Here is a 22,495-nt window from a genome sequence, read left to right as displayed (position 1 = left end):
AAATTAAAGAACACAATTTTTTAAAAAAACAGATGAATGAATAAACAAAATGTGGTATATGCATACAATGCAATGTTCATCCTTAAAAACAAATGAAATTCTAATAGTTGGTACAACATGAATGAATCTTGAAAATATTCTGTCATGTGAAATAAGACAAAAGGACAAATATTGAATAAATCCACTTATATGAGGTAAATAGGCAAATTCATAAGAGACAGAAAGTAGAAGAGAGGTTACAAGAGACTAGTGGAAAAAGGGGATGGGCTCTAGTTTTAAATGGGTACAGAGTTTCTGTTTGGAATGATGAAAAAGGCATTGAAAAGGATGGTGATGATGATTACACAACATGTATTTCACTGACCTGTGTACTTAAAAATAGTTAAAATAATAAGAAAATTTTTAAAAAGAACCCAAAGAAGCACAAACAAAATAAGTCATTCCAATACATAACAGGATACTCCAGTTTAGTGAAAACCTTGAAACAACCTAACTGTACCTCAAAAGAAGATTTGGGGAAGGCAAGGTTGACAGTGATATGTCCATTCAAAAGGTAAGTTTTGCCACAGTTAAGGGCAGACACAAGCTACTGAGGAAAAAACACTCTCCAAATATTAAGTAAAAAGAAAAAAAGGCAAGGTGAAGAAAACCATGAAAATATATACATTTCCGAATTCCATGGTATGTCAAAAACAAAATGTAAACTTAAGATTGGTATATTTCACTCTAAGTAAATTTTTCATAAAAAGAAAAATTTTAAATAAATATCAATTCTAATTAATGATATGCAACCTAAAGCATTTAGGTGAAGTGAAATAATGTTTGCAACTGACTTTCAAATGCATAAAAATATAATGAAGGATAGAGAGCTTAGTAGATAAATAGTCATAAACCAAGTATAGTGAAATATCAACAGAAAAATGTAGGACATGAGTTTATGGGAAATCACTGTGAAATTCTGTAAACCTAGCAGTATGTTGGAACTTTTCATAGCAAAGTACTTGAAAAATAAGATGGTATGACTACACCATACTCAAACAGAGAAGATTTCAGATGAAAAATCAGCAGTGTTAAAAAGGGACTTTACATACTGATAATGGATCAATTCATGAGAAAGACATAATAATCCCACAAGTAGATGTACCTAGCAGAGCTTTAACAAACTATGAGAAAAAACAGAGAAGTGCAATGAGAAAATGACAAACTGACAATTAAACTTGCAGACCTCAAATTTGCTCTATGAGACAAAATATCATTAAGGATATACAGGATGTGAATGTAATAAATCAACATAACCTAACTGAAATTTATAGAATATTTCACACCACAAAAGTAAAATATTTGCGTGGACCATCATTTTCTGGGTCATAAGAAAAACAAAAGAGTAAAAAGCAAAACACAAAACATCAAAATTCATACAGTTCAACATTTAAAATAATATGCACATTGGGGAATTTTATATTATTTATAGATTAAAAAAGAATCAACAGTCAAAAGCCACCTTAAATAGCTATTTAAAAAAAGGAAATTGTACCCAGAGAAAAAGTGACAACACAAAATCAGAGTGAAAACCAATGAAATAGCGAAAGGTAAAATAATAAGAAAAAAATTACTAAATCCAAAGCTGGTTTTTTTGAAAGGATAGTACAATCTCTAAACCTCTAAAGAGACTAATCAAGAAAAAAAAAGATAAATTATCATTGACAGAAATGAAAGATGAGCTATCATAACAGGGTCTACAAAAAACAAAAACATTAAAAAAGGAGTATTATAAACAAATTTATTTGAAACAATACATTTGTCTACTTAAATGAAACGGACAAATATCTCAAAGAAAAATTTACCAAAAGAGATCAAAAGAGAACAGATCATCTAAATGGCCCTATATTTATTAAAGTAATAATAATAACTTATTAAATACAATCTGTTTAAAAATTTTAAAAAACTCAGAAAACTCAGGAGAGTACCTTTACTGGAGAATTCTAGCAAACATTTAAGAATGAAATGCTATCTATCTTATAAAAAATACTTATAAGTAGAGGAGACAGGAGCATTTCCCTTTTCATTTTACATGAGAACAGTATTACTGTAATAAAAAACGCAGAAAGATATACAAGTAAAGGAATTTATAACCCAACATGCCTACTTAAAAGTAAGGTAAAACTCCTGGTGAAACAATATAAGAAAAGAAATACAACAATATATAAAAAGAGTAATATAAGATGACCAGTGAGACTTATTCTGGCAGTGCAAGACATTTTCTACATCATCCCACAGATACATTAAAATGCATTTGAAAAAATTAACCATCCTTTTGGTGGTGGTGGTGGTGGTGTTTTATGTATAGACAACATGATTGAATATGTAGAAAATCCTTAGGAATCTACCAAAAAGGTGGAGAATATAGTAAGCTCACAGAACACAAGGTCATTAAATCATTTGAAATTTCATTTACCGTGACAACAGAAAACATAGATTACTCAAGGATAAATTTAGAAAAATAAGTGCTAGTTATGTACAATGAAAACCATAAAACGCTGCTAAGAGAAATCAAAGAAGAGCTAAATAAATGGGAAATATACAATATTTACATAAATGTAAACAAAATCTGTTAAGATGTCACTAGAGAGCCAACAAAATCCCCATAAAAGTTCCAGGAAGATTCTTATTAAAAATTGACAGGATACTAAAATTCATAAGGAAATATGAATAACTGAGTATACCAAAACAACTCTAAAAATGTGGAACCAAGTTGTAGAAAATTACAGTATATCATTCCAAGAATTACTATAAGGTTACAGTAACCAAGACAGTGTAGGAATAGCTTAAGGATAAACATAAGTATCCAAATGTAACACAAAACACAGTGAGACCTTCTTAGGTTCCTGATTCATAACAAATATTTTTATAAACCACTATTATGCTTGTGACGTAAATGAAAGAATTTTTAATATTAACTAGACATCTGACATTATGAAATTATTCTTAATGTTTAAGTGTAATAATGATACTGTAGTAATGTTTAAAAGTTCTTATCTTTCAACAATATATTCTGAACCATATATTATCAAAATGATATCATATCTGAGACTTCTCAAAATATTGTTAAGGTAAGAGAATAGATGACAAAAAAACTAGCTGTGATGCTGGGAAAGACAGAAGACAGGAGGAGAAGGGGATGACTGAGGACAAGACAGTTAGATGCCATCATCAACTCAATGGACATGAGTCTGACCAAGCTCCAGGAGATGGTGAAGGACAGAGAAGCCTGGTGGGCTGCAGTCCATGGGATTGCAAAGAGTCAGACATGACTGAACAACTGAACAAGTTCAGTTCAGTTCAGTTCAAAGAACAGATGAAAAAAAAAACTAGTCATGTGTTGCTAATTTTTTTTGAAAGTTCAGTAAATTATTTATTTGCAATCCCTAACCACATAACATCATCATCATCATCTAAAATCTACAATTACTTTTTTATTACCATATGCCTGGTATTGTGCTAAATGTTTAATGTGGATTATTTCATTAAATCTTTTGACCACTCCTATAAGGAAGATATAATTTGCCTTATTTCACACATGAGTAAAGAGATTTGAAGGATTAAGTAAATTGCTTTGGGGCAAAGAATTAAAACATCTGAATATGAATATGTATCTAGTCTTTTCTTCCTGTACCACTTGACAAAATAAAGACCCACAATTACTGACTGATATGTAATAATTCTTGAATAAATGAATTGAGCACAATGAGAAATGAAGATTGGCCCTGGTCACTCAGAAGTCAGAAAAAGAGACCCTAGTCAGTAACTGAACTGCAACACACTGACTAGTTCAGAGCAAGCTGTTTTACAAGTGTGTCAGTCAAAATTCCAGCTTATTTGTGCAGATGGTGACTGCAGCCATGAAATTAAAAGAAGCTTACTCCTTGGAAGGAAAGTTATGACCAACCTAGATAGCATATTCAGAAGCACAGACATTACTTTGCCAACAAAGGTTCGTCTAGTGAAGGCTATGGTTTTTCCTGTGGTCATGTATGGATGTGAGAGTTGGACTGTGAAGAAGGCTGAGTGCCGAATAATTGATGCTTTTGAACTGTGGTGTTGGAGAAGACTCTTGAGAGTCCCTTGGACTGCAAGGAGATCCAACCAGTCCATTCTGAAGGAGATCAGCCCTGGGATTTCTTGGGAAGGAATGATGCTAAAGCTGAAACTCCAGTACTTTGGCCACCTCATGCGAAGATTTGACTCACTGGAAAAGACTCTGATACTGGGAGGGATTGGGGGCAGGAGGAGAAGGGGATGACAGAGGATGAGATGGCTGGATGGCATCACTGACTCGATGGACGTGAGTTTGGGTGAACTCCGGGAGTTGGTGATAGACAGCCTGGCGTGCTGCGATTCATGGAGTCGCAAAAAGTCGGACACGACTGAGCAACTGAACTGAACTGAACTTCCTCTCTCACTCTCACAGTGCCAATATAATCTTTCTTCTTCCTTTCCTTGCTTTTCCTTCTACAAAATGGTGCTAAATTGCCATTTGCTGTATAGTCACTAAGTTGTGTCTGACTCTTTGAGACGTCATGGACTGTAACCTGCCAGGCTCCTCTGTCCATGGGACTTTCCAGGCAAGAATACTGGAGTGTGTTGCCATTTCCATCTCCAGAATATGTTGGTAATTATTGAAGGTGGGTATTGTACATATGGAGATTTATAATACTATTCCTTTGCCTGTTCAGCTCAGTTCAGTCGTTCAGTTGTGTCCAGCTCTTTGCAACTCCATGGACTGCAGCATGTCAGGCTTCCCTGTCCATCACCAACTCTCAGAGCTTGCTCAAACTCATGTCCATCACATCGGTGATGCCATTCAACCATCTCATCCTCTGGTGATCATTCAACAATCTAAATCCTTTCCATGTACCTAATTCTATTAACATTACCTAATGACGATTTTTTAAGTTGCATAAAATACTGTACATCCTCGTCCCCTTCTCCTGCCCTCAATCTTTCCCAGCATCAGGGTCTTTTCAAATGAGTCAGTTCTTCGCATCAGGTGGCCAAAGTATTGGAGTTTCAGCTTCAGCATCAGTCCTTCCAATGAAGATTCAGGACTGATTTCCTTTAGGATTGATTGGTTTGATCTCCCGGCAGTCCAAGGGACTCTCAAGAGATTTCTCCAACACCACAGTTCAAAAGCATCAATTCTTCAGCGCTCAGCATTCTTTATGGTCCAACTCTCACATCCATACACGACTACTAGAAAAAACCATAGCTTTGACTAGATGGACCTTTATTTTATAATGAAAAGTTTATTCAGCCCTTCCGGGCCTCAGGGCTTTTCGAGCGTCCACGCCCCTCCCGCATGCGGCCCTGTCAGCCACACCCCCACCTCCCGGGGCCCCGCCCCCGTGCCCCGGTCCAGCCAGCTCGCTCCGGCTCGCTCTGGCTCGCTCCGGCCCGGGGCCGCCCCGTCCCGCCCCGCCCCGCCCCCGCCAGCCGGGGTGCTCTAGGTGCCGCGCGGAGACCCTCTGCACCCGTGCGAACATGGCGCTGCAGGCGGTGCGGAGCGTGCGGGCCGGGGTCGGCAGCCTGCGCGCCATCTCGGCACCCAGCGCGCCCTGCTCGCTGCGGCCCTGGGGACTGCGAGCGGATGCCGTCCGGGAGCTGCGGCCCTGCTCTGCTGTCGGTGCAGAAATTCACAGAAAAACACGAATGGGTAACAACAGAAAATGGTGTCGGAACAGTGGGAATCAGCAATTTTGCACAGGAAGCTTTGGGAGATGTTGTTTACTGTAGTCTGCCTGAAGTTGGGACAAAGTTGAACAAACAAGAGGAGTTTGGTGCTTTGGAAAGTGTGAAAGCTGCTAGTGAACTCTATTCGCCTCTTTCAGGAGAAGTAACTGAAATAAATAAAGCTCTAGCAGAAAATCCAGGACTTGTCAACAAGTCTTGTTACGAAGATGGTTGGCTGATCAAGATGACATTCAGTAACCCTTCAGAACTAGATGAACTGATGAGTGAAGAAGCATATGAGAAATACATAAAATCTATTGAGGAGTGAAACTGGAACCCCTAAATAAACTACTTTCAAACAACTTAATCTAGCATAGTTGTCTTAAATTAGTGGTGGATAGATATTTAGAAAGCAACTTTTAGGAGAAGAAACTACTTCTAACAATGTTTCCTGAAGAAAATACCCCTTAACTTTCTAATGACTTCAGATAAATACTGCATCTTTTTCCACAGCATCCTGTGATTTTTAGGTAGGCTCCAGTTATAATATTCAGAATTCCTGAAATTATCTCTGGTAAAACTAATTATAAAAATTATGTAATTCAAGGATGCCATGGTTATCTTAAACCTTATATGACTTGTAACTTGCTTACAGCTATCCTTGGATTTGGGTCAAAATTATCTTTCCACTAGAAATAACTGCCAGTGGAGAAAAGTTTGTTAGTTGTATAGTGTCCAGTGAAGAATATTACTATCTTAATTTTGCAATACACTGTGTTTGCTGGTGCTATTTTTATACAGTGAAGCAACAGCCTTGCAGGAGAATAAACAATTTAATAATAAAATATTCAAATTCTTAAAAAAAAAAGTTTATTCAAAACATTGAAATCATTTATGGATTTAAGCAATAATTTTTTAATGTTTTTCTACCTCAAATAAAAAACAGTAACTCTGGTGATCATTCAACAATCTAAATCCTTTCCATATTCCTAATTCTATTAATATTACCTAATGAAGATTTTTAAGTTGCATAAAATACTGCCAATAGGAAAAAGTAACTTACAAAAAATCTCTGGTTGATTACAAGATCCTTTTCTTGGACGACTGAACTATAATGTAAGAATCTATGAAAGTCATACATTAAAAAGAAATTATAAATAAAATGTGGTTTACCTCTCTCAATTTCTCTCGCTCTCGCTCTCGCTCAGCAATACGTTTTCGCCTCTCTTCTTCTTCCTTAAGAGCATTTTGTGTTTCTGTTCTTAGCTTATCATCTTTAAGAATCTTCCGAATTTTCTTTCTGCCTTTTCCAGGAGACTTGGAATCATCATTTTCATCTTCTTCTTCATCTTCTTCTTCATCTTCTTCTTTATCTTCTTCAGAATTACTCTATGGAATTTAAATGATCAAAACATTAATACTACAAAGTTTTCTGATTTATCCATTTCTCACTCCAATTAATATGCCAAGAAAAGGTAAAAGAAGACATACTGAAAAGCTTCAAAATTACACTTTACAACACAGAACAGTATTTTACAAAAAGAACTCTAAAAAGGGGGCAAAGGACTGAACAGAAAATTCTCCAAAGGAGACACAGAAATGTCAAATAAGCAAATAAAAGGACACTGAACATCACTTCTTATTAGGGAAATTTAAATCAACACCACAAATGAGATACTATCTCACACTCATTATGATAGTTAAAAACAAAACAAAACAAACAGAAAATAACAAGTGTTGGTGAGGATGGGGAAAAACTAGAAGGCTGGGGCATTGGGAAAACGGTAACTCCCTCAAAAAGTTCAACACAGAATTACCATGTGATCAAGCAATTGCACATCTCAGATTACAACCAAAAGTATTAAAAGCATTGACTCACTTGCATTCCTATATAGTAACAATGAAAAATCAGAAAGAGAAATTAAGGTAACAATCCCATTCACCATTGCAACAAAAAGAATAAAATACCTAGGAATAAACCTATGTAAGAAGACTAAAGAACTGTATATGGGAAATTATAAGACACTGATGAAATAAATCAAAGATGACATAAACAGACGGAGAGATATTACATGCTCTTAGAAAGAATCAATATTCTGAAAATAACTATACTATCAAATATAAAGGCTTCCCTTGTGACTCAAACAGTAAAGACTCTGTCTGCAATGTTGGAGACTAGGGTTCAATCCTTGGGTTGGGAAGATCCCTGGAGAAGGGAATGGCAACCCACTCTAGATGGCTAACAAATACATAGAAAAAATGCTCAACATCACTCATTATTAGAGAAATGCAAATCAAAACTACAATGAGATATCACCTCACAGCGGTCATAATAGTATCATCAAAAAGTCTACAAACAATAAATGCTGGAAAGGGTGTACAGAAAAGGGAACCCTCTTGCACTCTTGGTGGGAATGTAAATTGATACAGCCACTATGGAAGACAGTATTGAGATTCCTTAAAAAGCTACGAATAAAACCACTATATGACCTAGCAATCCCACTACTAGGCATAGATCATGAGGAAAGCAAAATTGAAAAAGATACATGTATCCAAATGTTCACTGCAGTGCTGTTTACAATAGCTAGAACATGGAAGCAACCTAGATGTCCATCAACAGATGAATGGATAAAGAAGCAGTGGTTCATATATACAGCAGAATAGTACTCAGCCATAAAAAGGAATGCATTTGAGTCAGTTCTAATGAGGTGGACAGACCTAGAGTCTATTATACAGAGTGAAGTAAGTCAGAAAGAGAAATAAATATCATACACTGATGCATAGATATGGAATCTAGAACGATGGTACTGATGAATCCATTTTCAGGGCAGCAATGGAAAAACAGACAAAGAGAAGAAATCTATGGACACAGGGGTAGGGGAGAAGGAAGAGGGTGAGATGTATGGAGACAGTAACACGGAAATTTATAATACCATATGTAAAATAGATAGCCAACAGGAATTTGCTGTATGGGAACTCAAACAGGGGCTCTGTGACAAATCTAGAAGGGTGGGAAGGGGAGGGTGATGGGAGGGAGGGGACATGGGTGCACCTATGGCTGATTCTTGATGTATGATTGAAAATAACAAAATTCTAAAGCAATTATCCTTCAATTAAAAAAATAAACTGGCAAAAAAAAAGATTATGCACATAAAAGAAAAGCAGGGACTCAAAAAGACATTTGTATAACCATATACACAACAACGTTATAATAGCCAAAAGTAGAAAGAATTCAAATGTCCATCAACAGATGAATGGATAAACACAACATGTTTTCATACATACACTGGAACATTATCCAACCTTAAAAATAAAAGAAATTCAGATATATGCTAAAAGGTGGATGAACCTTGAAAACATTATATCAATGAAATAAGCCAGAAAGAAAGGACAAATATTGTGTGACTTCATTTATATGAGAAACCTAAAATAGGCAAATTTATAGGCACAGAAATTAGAATTAGACGTCACCGAGGAGCTGCAGATGGGCGGGAATGGGGAGTTACTGTTTAATGGGCACAAGAGTTCCTAATTATGAATGTAATTAAGGCCATTGCATTTTACATTAGAAATGGTGAAAAGGGTCATTACAAAAATGAACTCTTATAAAAGAGACTAGAATTGATAAAACATTATGGAGAACTTGTACTCTAAATAATTCTGCTTATATACAAGAAACTGAAATTGACTAATTTCACTGCTAGAAGAAATTTATTCATTTAATGAGTTATTATGTTTTATGTAATCAAACAGAACACTTCATATCAGTTCTATAGCCTAAGAATATAAATAATGAATTAGAAAGCTTGAACTTTCCATCAAATTCAGTGAAGGAAAAGAAAAAAATTGATAATATATTAAAGTTAACACTTCTGCATATTTATATATTTAATAATTAGTCAATTCTTCCACAAAGCTTAAAATGTAAATCAACTAGTAGAATTCAACTTATGAACAGAGTGCAAATGAGGTAATAACATATTTACTATGGTCTACTATACCAGTGATAAATCCAAGTACATTATTTATTACCTTGTTTTCACTGGATGAGTCTTCTTGAACTTTAATGCGTCGCCTTTTCTTCTTCTGTTTGTAACTTCTCTGATTTTCTTCCAACTCTGCTTTCTTCGCAGACCTAAAGAATATTTAAAATGCAAAATAAAATACTTTATGATAAATTTCCTTATGTGAATTATGTACTATTTTAGAACTGCTTCACTTTTACATACATTCTTTAATAAAATGATAAAGGAAAAAACAAAAAGCAAAAAATCTTCACTGGGTTCAAAATGGAGAACACTTAATTTGAAATCCAGTGAACAAAAAAATAAAAAATAAATTCAGTGATCAACATTCTAAATTATTCAAGAGGGAGGTTTAGCATATCAGTAATAAGATGGATGGAGCACCTTCAGAAATATAACTGGCCAATATACACATGAAAATTATTCACCATCTCTTTAAAAAATAGATTATAAAAGTTAGATACAATTTTCATATCAGAACACACAAAGTAAAAAAAAAGAAACAATTTGTAGTGAGAATACTTATGTGGCTAGAAATTGGTATATAAGCTTACATTAATCAAGACAATATGTTCCTGCATAAAGGACAGACATGAAAACCAACAGCAGAGAAATGAGAACCCAGAAATAAAACTTAACATTTATAGTCAATTGATTTTCCACATGGTCAAGACATTCAATAGGGACAACAGTTTTCACAAATAGTACTTAGACTACTGGATATCTACATGCAAAAGGATGAATCTGAACCCCTATCTTAAAACATATAAAAAAAATTAACTCAAATGGATTGCAGTTCCCCCAACATGTGTTCTAATTAACAGATTGCTCATTGTTTTATTGCTGAACCAGTGAGACAATGGCTATTTACATATTCAGCTGGGGGAAGAAAATATTGACTTCTGTAAGTGTGAAAATATATATGAAAGGTCCTAAAACTGTGTTAACTTTAACCCAATAATGTCATTTTTAGAAATTTACTCTAGGATTTAGGTATGAGGGAAGAGACAAGATGGCACAGTAGGACTTGAGCTCACCTCTCAAGAAAACATCAAAATCACCACAAACTGCTAAACAACCATCAACAAAAAACACTAGAAACTACAAGAAATATTCTGTATTCAAAGACAAAGAAGCCACAACTGAGACAGTAGAAGGGGTGCTTTCACCATATAATCAAATTCCATAATGAAAGTGACCCACATATTAGAAAATGATTATATTACAAAAGATTTCCCACAGGAGTGAGACTTCTGAGACCCTCATCAAGCTCATCAGCCTGGGGATAACATTTGGCTTTGAAGGCCAATGGAGCTTGGGTATAAGAGCTCCACAGGACTGGGTGGAGATTTCCACTCTGGGAGGGCACACACATGGTTTCACATGCACTGGGCTGCAAGTCAAAGCAGTGACTCCATAGGAGCCTGGGCCAGATAAACCTGTGAGTATTGCAGGGTCAACTGGGGGGGCAGGAGTCAGCTCTGGCTCACTGTAGGAGGAAAGGACACTGGTGGCAGAGGCCTCAAGGAATGTTCATCAGCAAGAGCTCTCGAGAGGTTGCCATTTGGGCAAACAATACCTGGTCCCACCCAACAGTCTGCAGGCTTCAATGTTCGGATGCCTCAGGCCAAACAAACAAGATGAGAACACAGCCCCCAGTCATCTGCAGACAGGCTGCTCAAAGTCCTCCTTAGCCCACAACCACTCTAAAACATAACCCCTGACTTAGTCCTCCCCACCAGAGGGACAAGGTTATGCTCCAACCACCAGTGGACAGGCACAGTCTCGTCCAACAGCAAAGCTGCACAAGTCCCTGGACCAACCTCAACCACCAAGAAGCAGACACCAGAGCAAAAGGAACTATAGTTCTGTAGCCTGTGAAATGGAGAACACAAACACAGAAAGTTAGACAATATGAGCTGGCAGAGAAGTATGTTCCAAATTAAGGAACAAGATAAAACCTCAAAAGAACAAGTGAATTGGATTTAGGCAATGCACCTGAAAAAAATTAGAGTAAAGATGATTTAAGAATGAAGACAAGAATGAAGAATGAATGCATAAGAATGAAGACACAGATCAAGAAGATACAAGAGAAGTTTAACAAAGAGCTACAAGATTTAAATAAACAGATGAACACCACAATAACAAAAATAATAAATATACTCAAAAGAATCAATAGCAGAATAAATGAGGCAGAAGAACGAATAAGTGAGCTAAAACACAAATTGGTGTGTATCACTGCTACAGAACCAAATAAAGAAAAAAGAATGAAAAGAAAGGTGGACAGTCTCAGAGACCTTAGAGACAATATTAAATGTACCAACTTGCACATTATACAAGTCCCAGAAGGAGAAAAGAGAGAGAAAGGGCATGAGAAAAGATCAGAAGAGGTAAGAGCTGAAAACTCCCCTAACATGGAAAAGGGAACACTCACTCAAGTCCAGGAAGTACAGAGAGTCCCATGTAGTATGAAACCAAGGAGGAACACAATGAGACACATACAATTCAAACTGACAAAAATTAAAGACAAAGAGAAAATTTTAAAAGCAACAACAGAAAAGCAACAAATAATATACAGTGGAATCCCAATAAGGCATCAGCTGATTTTTAATCAGATACTTTTCTGGCCGGAAGGGAATGGCAGGATATATTTAAAGTGATGAAAGGGAAACACACACAACCAAGAATATTTTACCCAGTAAGACTCTCGTTCAGATTCAACACAGCTATCAACAGCTTTACAGACAAGCAAAAGCTAAGAGAATTCAACACAGTGAAACCAGCTTTACAACAAATAATGAAGGAACTTTTCTAGGCAGAAAAGGAAACAACCAGAAATAAGAAAATTATAAATGGAAAGCCTCACTGGTAAAGGCAAATATACAGTAAAGGTAGGAAATCATCCACACCCAAATAAGGTATCAAATCAGCAATTATGAGAAGAGTACAAATGCAGGTTATTGGAAATGCTTGGAAATTAAGAGGCCAGCAATTTAAAACAATTCTGTTAATACACAGGCTGGTGTACCAAAACCTCATGGAAACTACAAACTAAAAATCTACGATACAGACACAAAAAAGAAAATGCAATCCAAACACAACACTAAAGGTAATTGGCAAATCACGCGAGACATTGATGAAAGAAATAAAAAATGACAGAAACAGATGGAAAGATATACTGTGTTCTTGGATTGGAAGAATCAATATTTTCAAAGTGACTGTACTACTCAGGTCAATCTACAGATTCAATGCAATCCCTAAAAATAAACAATGGCATTTTTAATAGAAGTATAACAAAAAAATTAACAATTTGTTTAGAAAAACAAAAGACCCTGAATAACCAAAGCGATACCGAGAAAGAAAAACAAAGCTAGAGGAATCAGGCGTCCTGGATTCAGACTATACTACAAAGCTACAGTAATCAATAGTATGGTACTGACACAAAAAAAGAAATATACATCAATGGAACATAATAGAATGCCCAGAAATAAACTCAAGCACTTATGGTCAGTCACCCTATGACAAAGGAGGCAAAAACATACAATGGAGAAAAGACAATATGATCACTGAATGGTGCGGTAAAAGTAGACAGCTACATGTAAAAATGAAATTAGAACATTCTATAACACCATGCGTGCTTAGTCACTTCAATCATGTCTGACTCTCTTTGACCCCAAGGACCATGGCCAGCCAGGCTCCTCTGTTCATGGGGTTCTCCAGGCAAGAATACTAGAGTGGGTTGCCATTTCCTTCTCCAGTAAGAAAGTATGAAGTGAGTGAAGTGAAGTCACTCAGTCGTGTCTAACTCTTTGAAACCCCATGGACTGCAGCCCACCAGGCTCCTCCGTCCATGGGATTCTCCAGGCAAGAGTACTGGAGTGGGTCGCCATTTCCTTCTCCATGATAACACCATACAAAAAATAAACTCAAAATGGATTAAAGACCTAAATATTACACCAGACACTATAAAACTGTTAAAGGAAAACATAGGCAGAACACTCTTTAACATAAATCACAGAAGTATCTTTTTGGATCTACCTCATAGAATAATGAAAATAAAAAATAAACAAATGGTACCTAATTAAACCAAAAAGCTTTTCAACAGCAAAGGAAACAACAAACAAAATGAAAAGACAACCCACAGAATGAGAGAAAATATTTACAAACAGTGCAACTGACATGGGATTAAACTCCAAAATATATAAAGAGCTCACTGCAGCTCAATAACAACAACAACAACAACAACAAAATCAAGAAAATGGACAGGAGATCTAAATAGACATTTCTTCAAAGACATACAGAAAGCCAAAAAGCACATGAAAAGATAATCATATTCATTAATAATCAGCAAAACACAAATTAAACTACAATAAGGTACTACCTCAAAACCATCAGAATGGTCAGCATCAAAAATTCTATGAACAATAAACGCTGGAGAATGAGTGGAGAAAAGAGAACCCTCATACACTGCTGGTAAAAATATAAACTGGAACAATGGAAAACAGTATGGAGTGTGCTCAAAAAAACGAAAAGCAGAGTTACCAAATGATCCACAATTCCATTCCTGGGCATATACTCAAGCAAAAACTAAAATTCAAAAAGATACATGCATCCCTATATTCACAACAGCACTATTTACAACAGACAAGACATGGAAACGATCTAAATGTCCACTGACAGATGAATGGATAAAGATGTGCTACACATGGACACAATGCAATATTAGTCATAAAAAGAATGAAATAATTCCATTTGCAGCAACTTGAATGGACCCAGCGATTATAGTAATGCTCTAAGTCAGAAAGAGAAAGACAAATATCATATATCACTTATGTGTGGAATCTAGAATACAACACAAATGAACATATCTATGAAACAGAAACAGACTCACAGACAGAAGAAATTTCTGGTTGTCAAGGGAGAAGGAGGAGTAAAGAAAAAAAGGATTGGGAGTTTGAGATTAGCAGACTCAAACGATTACATATATATATATATATATATATATATATAATTTATATATATATATATCAGATGGGTAAAAACCAAGGCCCTATTGTATAGCACAGGGAACCATATTCAACCCTGTTATAAACCATAATGAAAGAATATAAAGAACAAGATAAATATGTATAACTGAAACACTTCGCTATATATCAGAAATTAACACAATTTCTGTAAATATATTAAATTTATTCTGTATATGTTCTGTATATATTCTGGAAATACACTAAATTTCAATGAAGTTTTTTAAAAAGGATTTAAGTACTGAAACAAGCTACACCATGGATCAAAATTGAAAACATGCTAACTGAAAGATTCCATTCATAAAAAGACACATATTTACAAATCTTTTCATATGAAATGTTCAGAATAGGCAAATCCATACACAAAGCAGATTAGTTTTTGCCAAGAAATGAGAAGCAGGAAGAACGGGAAATGACCAAGGGCCATAGGGTTTCTTTCTGGAATAGTGGAAATGTTCTGAAATTAGATAGTGGGAGCAGATGCACAACTTCGTGAATATTCTATAAATCCCCTATATTCTACACTTTTCAATGGTGAATTTTGTGTTACCTGAATTCCATCTCAGTTCTTTAAAATTCTCATTATATCCTATTGTTATTTTATATTCCCCTAAAGCGTGGCTTAAAGCTCAACATTCAGAAAACTAGGATCATGGCATCTGGTCCCAACACTTCATGGGAAATAGATGGGGAAACAGTGGAAACAGTGTCAGACTTTATTTTTGGGGAGCTCCAAAATCACTGCAGATGGTGATTTCAGCCATGAAATTAAAAGACACTTACTCCTAGGAACTAAAGTTATGACCAACCTAGACAGCACATTAAAAAGCAGAGACATTACTTTGTCAACACAGGTCTGTCTAGTCAAGGCTATGGCTTTTCCAGTGGTCATGTACGGATGTGAGAGTTGGACTGTGAAGAAAGCTGAGCGCCGAAGAATTAATGCTTCTGAACTGTGGTGCTGGAGAAGACTCTTGAGAGTCCCTTGGACTGCGAGGAGGTCCAACCAGCCCATCCTAAAGGAGATCAGTCCTAGGTGTTCATTGGAAGGACTGATGCTAAAGCTGAATCTCCAACACTTTGGCCACCTCATGTGAAGAGTTGACTCACCGGAAAAGACCCTGATGCTGGGAGGGACTGGGGGCAGGAGGAGAAGGCAACGACAGAGGATGAGATGGCTGGATGCCATCACCGACTCAATGGACATGAGTTTGAGTGAACTTTTGGAGTTGGTGACGGACAGGGAGGCCTGGCATGCTGCGATTCATGGGGTTGCAAAGAGTCGGACACGACTGAGCAACTGAACTGATCTGAACCGAAAGCTTGTTGGCTGCAAGGGCGCAGAGGCGAGGCCAAGAGGAATGACCCCAGGCCCGAGGCTGGGGGTGGCAGCCAAGAGGAGCTACCCCATGTCCAAGGTAAGGAGCAGGGGCTGTGCTTTGGTGGAGCAGCGGTGAAGCGATACCCCACATCCAAGGTATGAGAAACCCCAGGAAGATGGTAGGCACGGGGAGAGGGCATCAGAGGGCAGACAGACTGAAACCACAATCACAGACAACACGCTAATCTGATCACATGGACCACAGCCTTGTCTAACACAATGAAACTAACCCATGCCGTGTGGGGCCACCCAAACCAAACGGGTCATGCTGCATAGATCTGACAGAATGTGATCCACTGTAGAAGGGAATGGCAAATCACTTCAGTATTCTTGCCTTGAGAACCCCATGAACAATATGAAAAGGCAAAAAGATAGGACACTGAAAGATGAACTCCCCAGGTCAGTAGGTGCCCAATATGCTACTGGAGATCAGTGGAGAAATAACTCCACAAAGAATGAAGGGATGAAGCCAAAGTAAAAACAACACCCAGCTGTGGATGGGACTGGTGATAGAAGCAAGGTTCGATGCTGTAAAGAGCAATATTGCATAGGAACCTGGAATGTTGGGTCCATGAATCAAGGCAAATTGGAAGTGGTCAAACAGGAGATGAAAAGAGTGAACATCGACATTCTAAGCATCAGCAAACTAAGATAAGATCTACTGGAATGGGTAAATTTAATTCAGATGACCATTAAATCTACTCCTGTGGGCAGGAATCCCTTAGAAAAAATGGAGTGGCCATCATAGTCAATAAATGAGTCCAAAATGCACTATTTGGATGTAATCTCAAAAACGACAGAATGATCTCTGTTTCCATGGCAAACCATTCAATATCACAGTAATCACAGCCTATGCCCCGACCAGTGACCCTACAGAAGCTGAAGTTGAACGGTTCTATGAAGGCCTATAAGACTTTCTAAAACTAACACCCAAAAAAAGTTGTCCTTTTCATTATATGGGACTGGAATGCACAAGTAGGAACTCAAGAATCACCTGGAGCAACAGGCAAATTTGGCCTTGGAGTACAGAATTAAGCAGGGCAAAGGCTGATGGAGTTTTGCCAAGAGAACACACTGGTCACAGCAAACACCCTCTTCCAACAACACAAGAGAAGACTCTACACATGGATATCACCAGATGGTCAATACCAAAATCAGACTGATTATATTCTTTGCAGCCACAGATGGAGAAGCTCTATAAAGTCAACAAAAACAAGACTGGGAGCTGATGTGGCTCAGATCATGAACTCCTTATTGCCAAAAACAGACTTAAATTGAAGAAAGTGGGGAAAACCAATAGACCGTTCAGGTATGACCAAAATCAAATCCCTTATGACTATACAGTGGAAGTGAGAAATAGATTTAAGGGACTAGATCTGAGAGACAGAGTGCCTGATGAAGTATGGACAGAGCTTCATGACCCTGTACAGGAGACAGGGATCAAGACCATCCCCAAGAAAAAGAAATGCAAAACAGAAAACGGCTGTCTGAGGAGGCCTTACAAATAGCTGTGAAAAGAAGGGAAGTGAAAAGCAAAGGCAAAAAGGAAATACATACCCATTTGAATGCAGAGTTCGAAAGAATAGCAAGGAGAGATTAAAAAAAAAAACCCTTCCTCAGCGATCAATGCAAAGAAACAGAGTAAAACAACAGAATGGGAAAGACTAGAGATCTCTTCAAGAAAATTAGAGATACCAAGGGAACATTTCATGCAAAGATGGGCTTGATAAAGGACAAAAATGGTATAACAGAAGCAGAAGATATTAAGAAGAGGTGGCAAGAATACACAGAAGAACTGTACAAAAAAAATCTTCACGACCCAGATAATCATGAGGGTGTGATCACTGACCTAGAGCCAGACATCCTGGAATGGGAAGTCAAGTGGGCCTTAGAAAGCATCACTATGAACAAAGCTAGTGGAGGTGATGGAATGCCAGTTGAGCTATTTCAAATCCTGAAAGATGATGCTGTGAAAGTGCTGCACTCAATATGCCAGCAAATTTGGAAAACTCAGCAGTGGCCACAGGACTGGAACAGGTCAGTTTTCAATCCAATCCCAAAGAAAGGCAATGCCAAAGAATGGTCAAAGTACTGCACAATTGCACTCATCTCACACGCTAGTAAAGTGATGCTTAAAATTCTTCAAGCCAGGCTTCAGCAATATGTGAACTGTGAACTTCCAGATGTTCAAGCTAGTTTTAGAAAAGGCAGAGGAACCAGAGATTAAATTGCCAACATTCGCTGGATCATGGAAAAAGAGAGTTCCAGAAAAACATCTATTTCTGCTTTATTGACTATGCCAAAGCCTCTGACAATGTAGATCACAATAAACTGTGGAAAACTCTGAAAGAGATGGGAATACCACCTGCCTCTTGAGAAACCTGTATGCAGGTCAGGAAGCAACAGTTAGAAATGGACATGGAACAACAGACTGGTTCCATATAGGGAAAGGAGTACGTCAAGGCTGTATATTGTCACCCTGCTTATTTAACTTATATGCAGAGTACATCATGAGAAATGCTGGGCTGGAGGAAGCACAAGCTGGAATCAAGATTGCTACGAGAAATATCAATCATCTCAGATATGCAGATGACATTACACTTATGGCAGAAAGTGAAGAAGAACTAAAGAGCATCTTGATGAAAGTGAAAGAGGAGAGTAAAAAAGTTGGCTTAAAGCTCAACATTCAGAAAACTAAGATCATGGCATCCGGTCCCACCACTTCATGGTGAATAGATGGGGAAACAGTGGATACAGTGGCTGACTTTTTTTTCTATGCTCCAAAATCACTGCAGATGGTGATTGTAGCCATGAAATTAAAAGACACTTACTCCTTGGAAGGAAAGTTATGACCAACCTAGATAGCATATTCAAAAGCAGAAATATTACTTTGCCAACAAATGTCCGTCAACCATTGTCAATGCTATGGTTTTTCCAGTGGTCATGTATGGATGTGCAAGTTGGACTGTGAAGAAAGCTGAGCACCAAAGAATTGATGCTTTTCAACTGTGGTATTGGAGAAGACTCTTGAGAGTCCTTGGACTGCAAGGAGATCCAACCAGTCTATCATAATGGAGATCAGTCCTGGGTATTCATTGGAAAGACTGATGCTGAAGCTGAAACTCCAATACTCTGGCCACCAGATTCAAAGAGCTGACTCATTTGAAAAGACCCTGATGCTGGGAAAGATTGAGGGCAGGAGGAGAAGGGGACAACAGAGGATGAGACGGTTGCATGGCATCACTTGGTCAATGGACATGGGTTTGGGTGGACTCCGGCAGCTGGTGATGGACAGTGAGGCCTGGCATGCTGCGGTGCATAGGGTCGCAAAGATTCTGACATGACTGAGCGACTGACTGAACTGAAAGTACAATATGCTGCTATACTCCAGGTACAACATGGTAATTATTAAGCTAAAACAATCTCAAAGTTATTACAGTTTACACATGCAAACACCCATATAGATATACATATACACACTCACACAAACACAAATTGATGGACGTATCATATTATTCCAGAGGAAATAAAAATCTTCTTAGAATGGTCAGTATTATTAAATACTATGCTAAGAAGGAAGCAAAATTTTAATCAGCTAGTAATCTAGATTAGTTATCCATGCGTATTGAAAAAACAAACACATCTTAATTAATAGAATACTAGTAGAGTTGTTTTTGTTCCATGGCTAAGTTGTATTTAGTAGTGTTATGAAAGAATAATAGCATTTATGGAGCACTTACTATCTGCAAAATAGGCATTATTTTATAAGTCCTTTAATCTCATTTAATGCCCACAATAATCAATAAGGGAAATAATAATGTTAATTTCCTCATTTACAGTTGACGAAACTGAACCACAGAGTATTCATACAAATAGGAAGTATAGTAAAACTAGGAGTTAGATTGAGGCAGTTGGTCTACAGAACCTCATAACTACTACACTACAACTTTCTACCACAGCAATGAAAAATTACAGTTCCCTGGTGGTCCAGTGATTAACAATCTGCCTTCCAATGGCAGGCAGTGGAGGAAACATGGGTTCAATACCTGATCAGGAAACTAAGATCCCACATGCCATAGGGCAACTATTGAGCCCGTGCATGCTACAGCCCATGCGTTATAACTAGAGAGACGCCTGTGCACACTGCAAGGAAATATCTCGCATGCTGCAATGAAGATCCTGCATTCGGCAACTAAGACCTGATACAGCCAAATATATAATAATTTTTTTTAAAAAAAAGGTGTTTTTGCACACTGAATGTCCACCTACTTCAGAACGTACAATTCAACTATATATAATGTTTATATACTATTTTTAAATTAATTATTTTAACAGTTTCAAATCAAAATGTTAAATATTTTACTTAACTACTATGCCCTGGTGGCTCAGACGGTAAAGGATCTACCTGCAATGCAGGAGACCCAGGTTCAGTTCCTGGGTGAGGAAGATCCCCTGGAGAACGGAATGGCAACCCACTCCAGTACTCTTGCCTGGAGAATCTCATGGACAGAGGAACATGGTGGGCTACAGTTCATGGGGTCGCAAAGAGTCTGACACGACTGAGTGATTTTCACTATTAGTAACAGCAAACTTTCTACAAATAATTTGAAGCATGGTTATTAATTTCTAAAATTTTTGAAAAAATAATATATTTACCTTGTTCTGGGCCGTTGTTCATCTTCAGATTCACTAACTTCTTCACTAACTCCAGATTCCTGAAAATCAGAATCTTCAGAATCTTCACTACTCACTTGAATAAAAAATATTAAAGGTTATTAAGTGCTTTCTAATAGGAATTCAATTTGCTTAATTTGTAAATAACATAACATTAACACTTAAGAGTATTATGAGAATAATATCTCTAGTACATATGACATCATACAGATTAGACCAGTTAATGACTCAATTGGTATTTATAAAAATCCAAGTGAAAACCAAGTATGGTCATAAAACTATGATTCTACATTAAAATATAAGTATATTAACTGTATGTAAACGGACAAAATGAAAAATTATCAGTCAATACAAGGATTCTGGTTATTTTAAGCAAGCTAAGTAGGCTGGCCAAGGTGAACTAAGGGTGATTACAGTCTCTTTGCCACTTGTAACAACTGAAAACTATGGACAGAATACACAAACAACCTAAGGACTCTGCAAAGGGAATAAGAGTAGGCAGATTGGGGACTGAAATCAAAACTTAAATAATGATCCTCATAAAATTGTGTGGGAGGATGAAAGTCATGTGTTTTTTTTTTTTTTTTTTCCCCACTCCTTTCCTGGTTTTGACAGGAAGGTGGGCTGAATTGCAAATTATGCAAAGGGTGCTGACTGCAAAACTCTGGGAGAACCTCATTTCTAGCCACAGAATTGGGAAAAAGGAGCTGAGTCCTGCCTATCACAAGAAAATAAGATGAATACCTAATTTTATTTTTTCTCTCCAAAATTTTATTTTTCTGTACCAAAATTGCCAGTAAGACACAGGCACCTAAAACCCCAGAAGAATACCTGTATTTTCTGGTCAGAGGAAGGCAGGCAGGGGAAATACAAGATAACCCGGGACTATCTTGTGGTACCAGAAAGTAAAGCATTTCTCAAAAACTGATGGGGATATATTCAAAGGATACATGATGCAACTTGAAGAAGCTCCCAGCAACCAAAGCTGGAACAATCTGAGCAATAAAATGAAAACCTGGATTGTAACTCATAAAATAAAATAAAACATCTATATGTCCATATTAATATAAGTAATGTGATAAATAGATAAATAGGGGGAAACAACTCTTCGTAGAAGTAATGAAAGAAATTGTAAATCACCACTTAAACATACAACACAATAAAAACTGCTTAGGCAGTTGGATGCTAAAATTAGTGGGTAGAAAGAAGTATGAGAAATGGAATATCTGCATTGTCTCAAAGTAGCTCTCTATAAGATATTTATTAAATCCGAACAAAAAATAGGGTTTTTTTAACAGCAGAAAAAGTCAGCAGATACCATCTTCAGTAACTTAATCCGGTTAACAATACCAATAAGAAACATACTGTTATCATACACACTCAGTACAACACATCAAGAAGGATTCAATATAACTTGCAGTACTCTTGTCACAATGTCTAATAACCTAAATCTAACCATAATAAACACTAAGCAAATACATACAGATCGACAGTCTAGAAAATAACTGATCAATGCTCTTCAAAAGTGTCAAGGTCATGAAAGAAAAGATAAAGAAACTGTCACAGACTGGAGTAGATTAAGGAGACAACTGAATTCAATGTAGGATCCTAGACTGGATTCCAAAGTGGAAAAAGAACACAAGTGGGAAAAATAATGATAACCA

At 37.0% G+C, this 22,495-nt stretch overlaps 1 protein-coding gene and 1 pseudogene across 11 annotated transcripts in view; one reads left to right on the top strand and one right to left on the bottom strand.

Annotated features, from left to right (window-relative positions):
* The window catches only part of ATRX (ATRX chromatin remodeler), a 285,555-nt gene that overhangs the window by 128,524 nt on the left and 134,536 nt on the right, over positions 1 to 22,495 (bottom strand). For all 11 annotated transcript variants that reach the window (XM_055565688.1, XM_055565686.1, XM_055565681.1 and 8 more), the window contains 3 exons: positions 20,814 to 20,907; positions 9,760 to 9,862; positions 6,901 to 7,116 (listed from right to left, as the gene is read on the bottom strand). In XM_055565688.1, coding sequence (XP_055421663.1) covers positions 6,901 to 7,116; positions 9,760 to 9,862; positions 20,814 to 20,907 — 413 coding nt within the window. The remainder of the gene's footprint in view (positions 1 to 6,900; positions 7,117 to 9,759; positions 9,863 to 20,813; positions 20,908 to 22,495) is intronic.
* On the top strand, positions 5,469 to 6,061 carry LOC129640394 (glycine cleavage system H protein, mitochondrial-like; annotated as a pseudogene).

This window comes from Bubalus kerabau, chromosome X (genome assembly GCF_029407905.1).
Source record: "Bubalus kerabau isolate K-KA32 ecotype Philippines breed swamp buffalo chromosome X, PCC_UOA_SB_1v2, whole genome shotgun sequence".
Lineage (NCBI taxonomy): Eukaryota > Metazoa > Chordata > Mammalia > Artiodactyla > Bovidae > Bubalus > Bubalus kerabau.
This window is presented reverse-complemented; position numbering and strand designations above follow the sequence as displayed.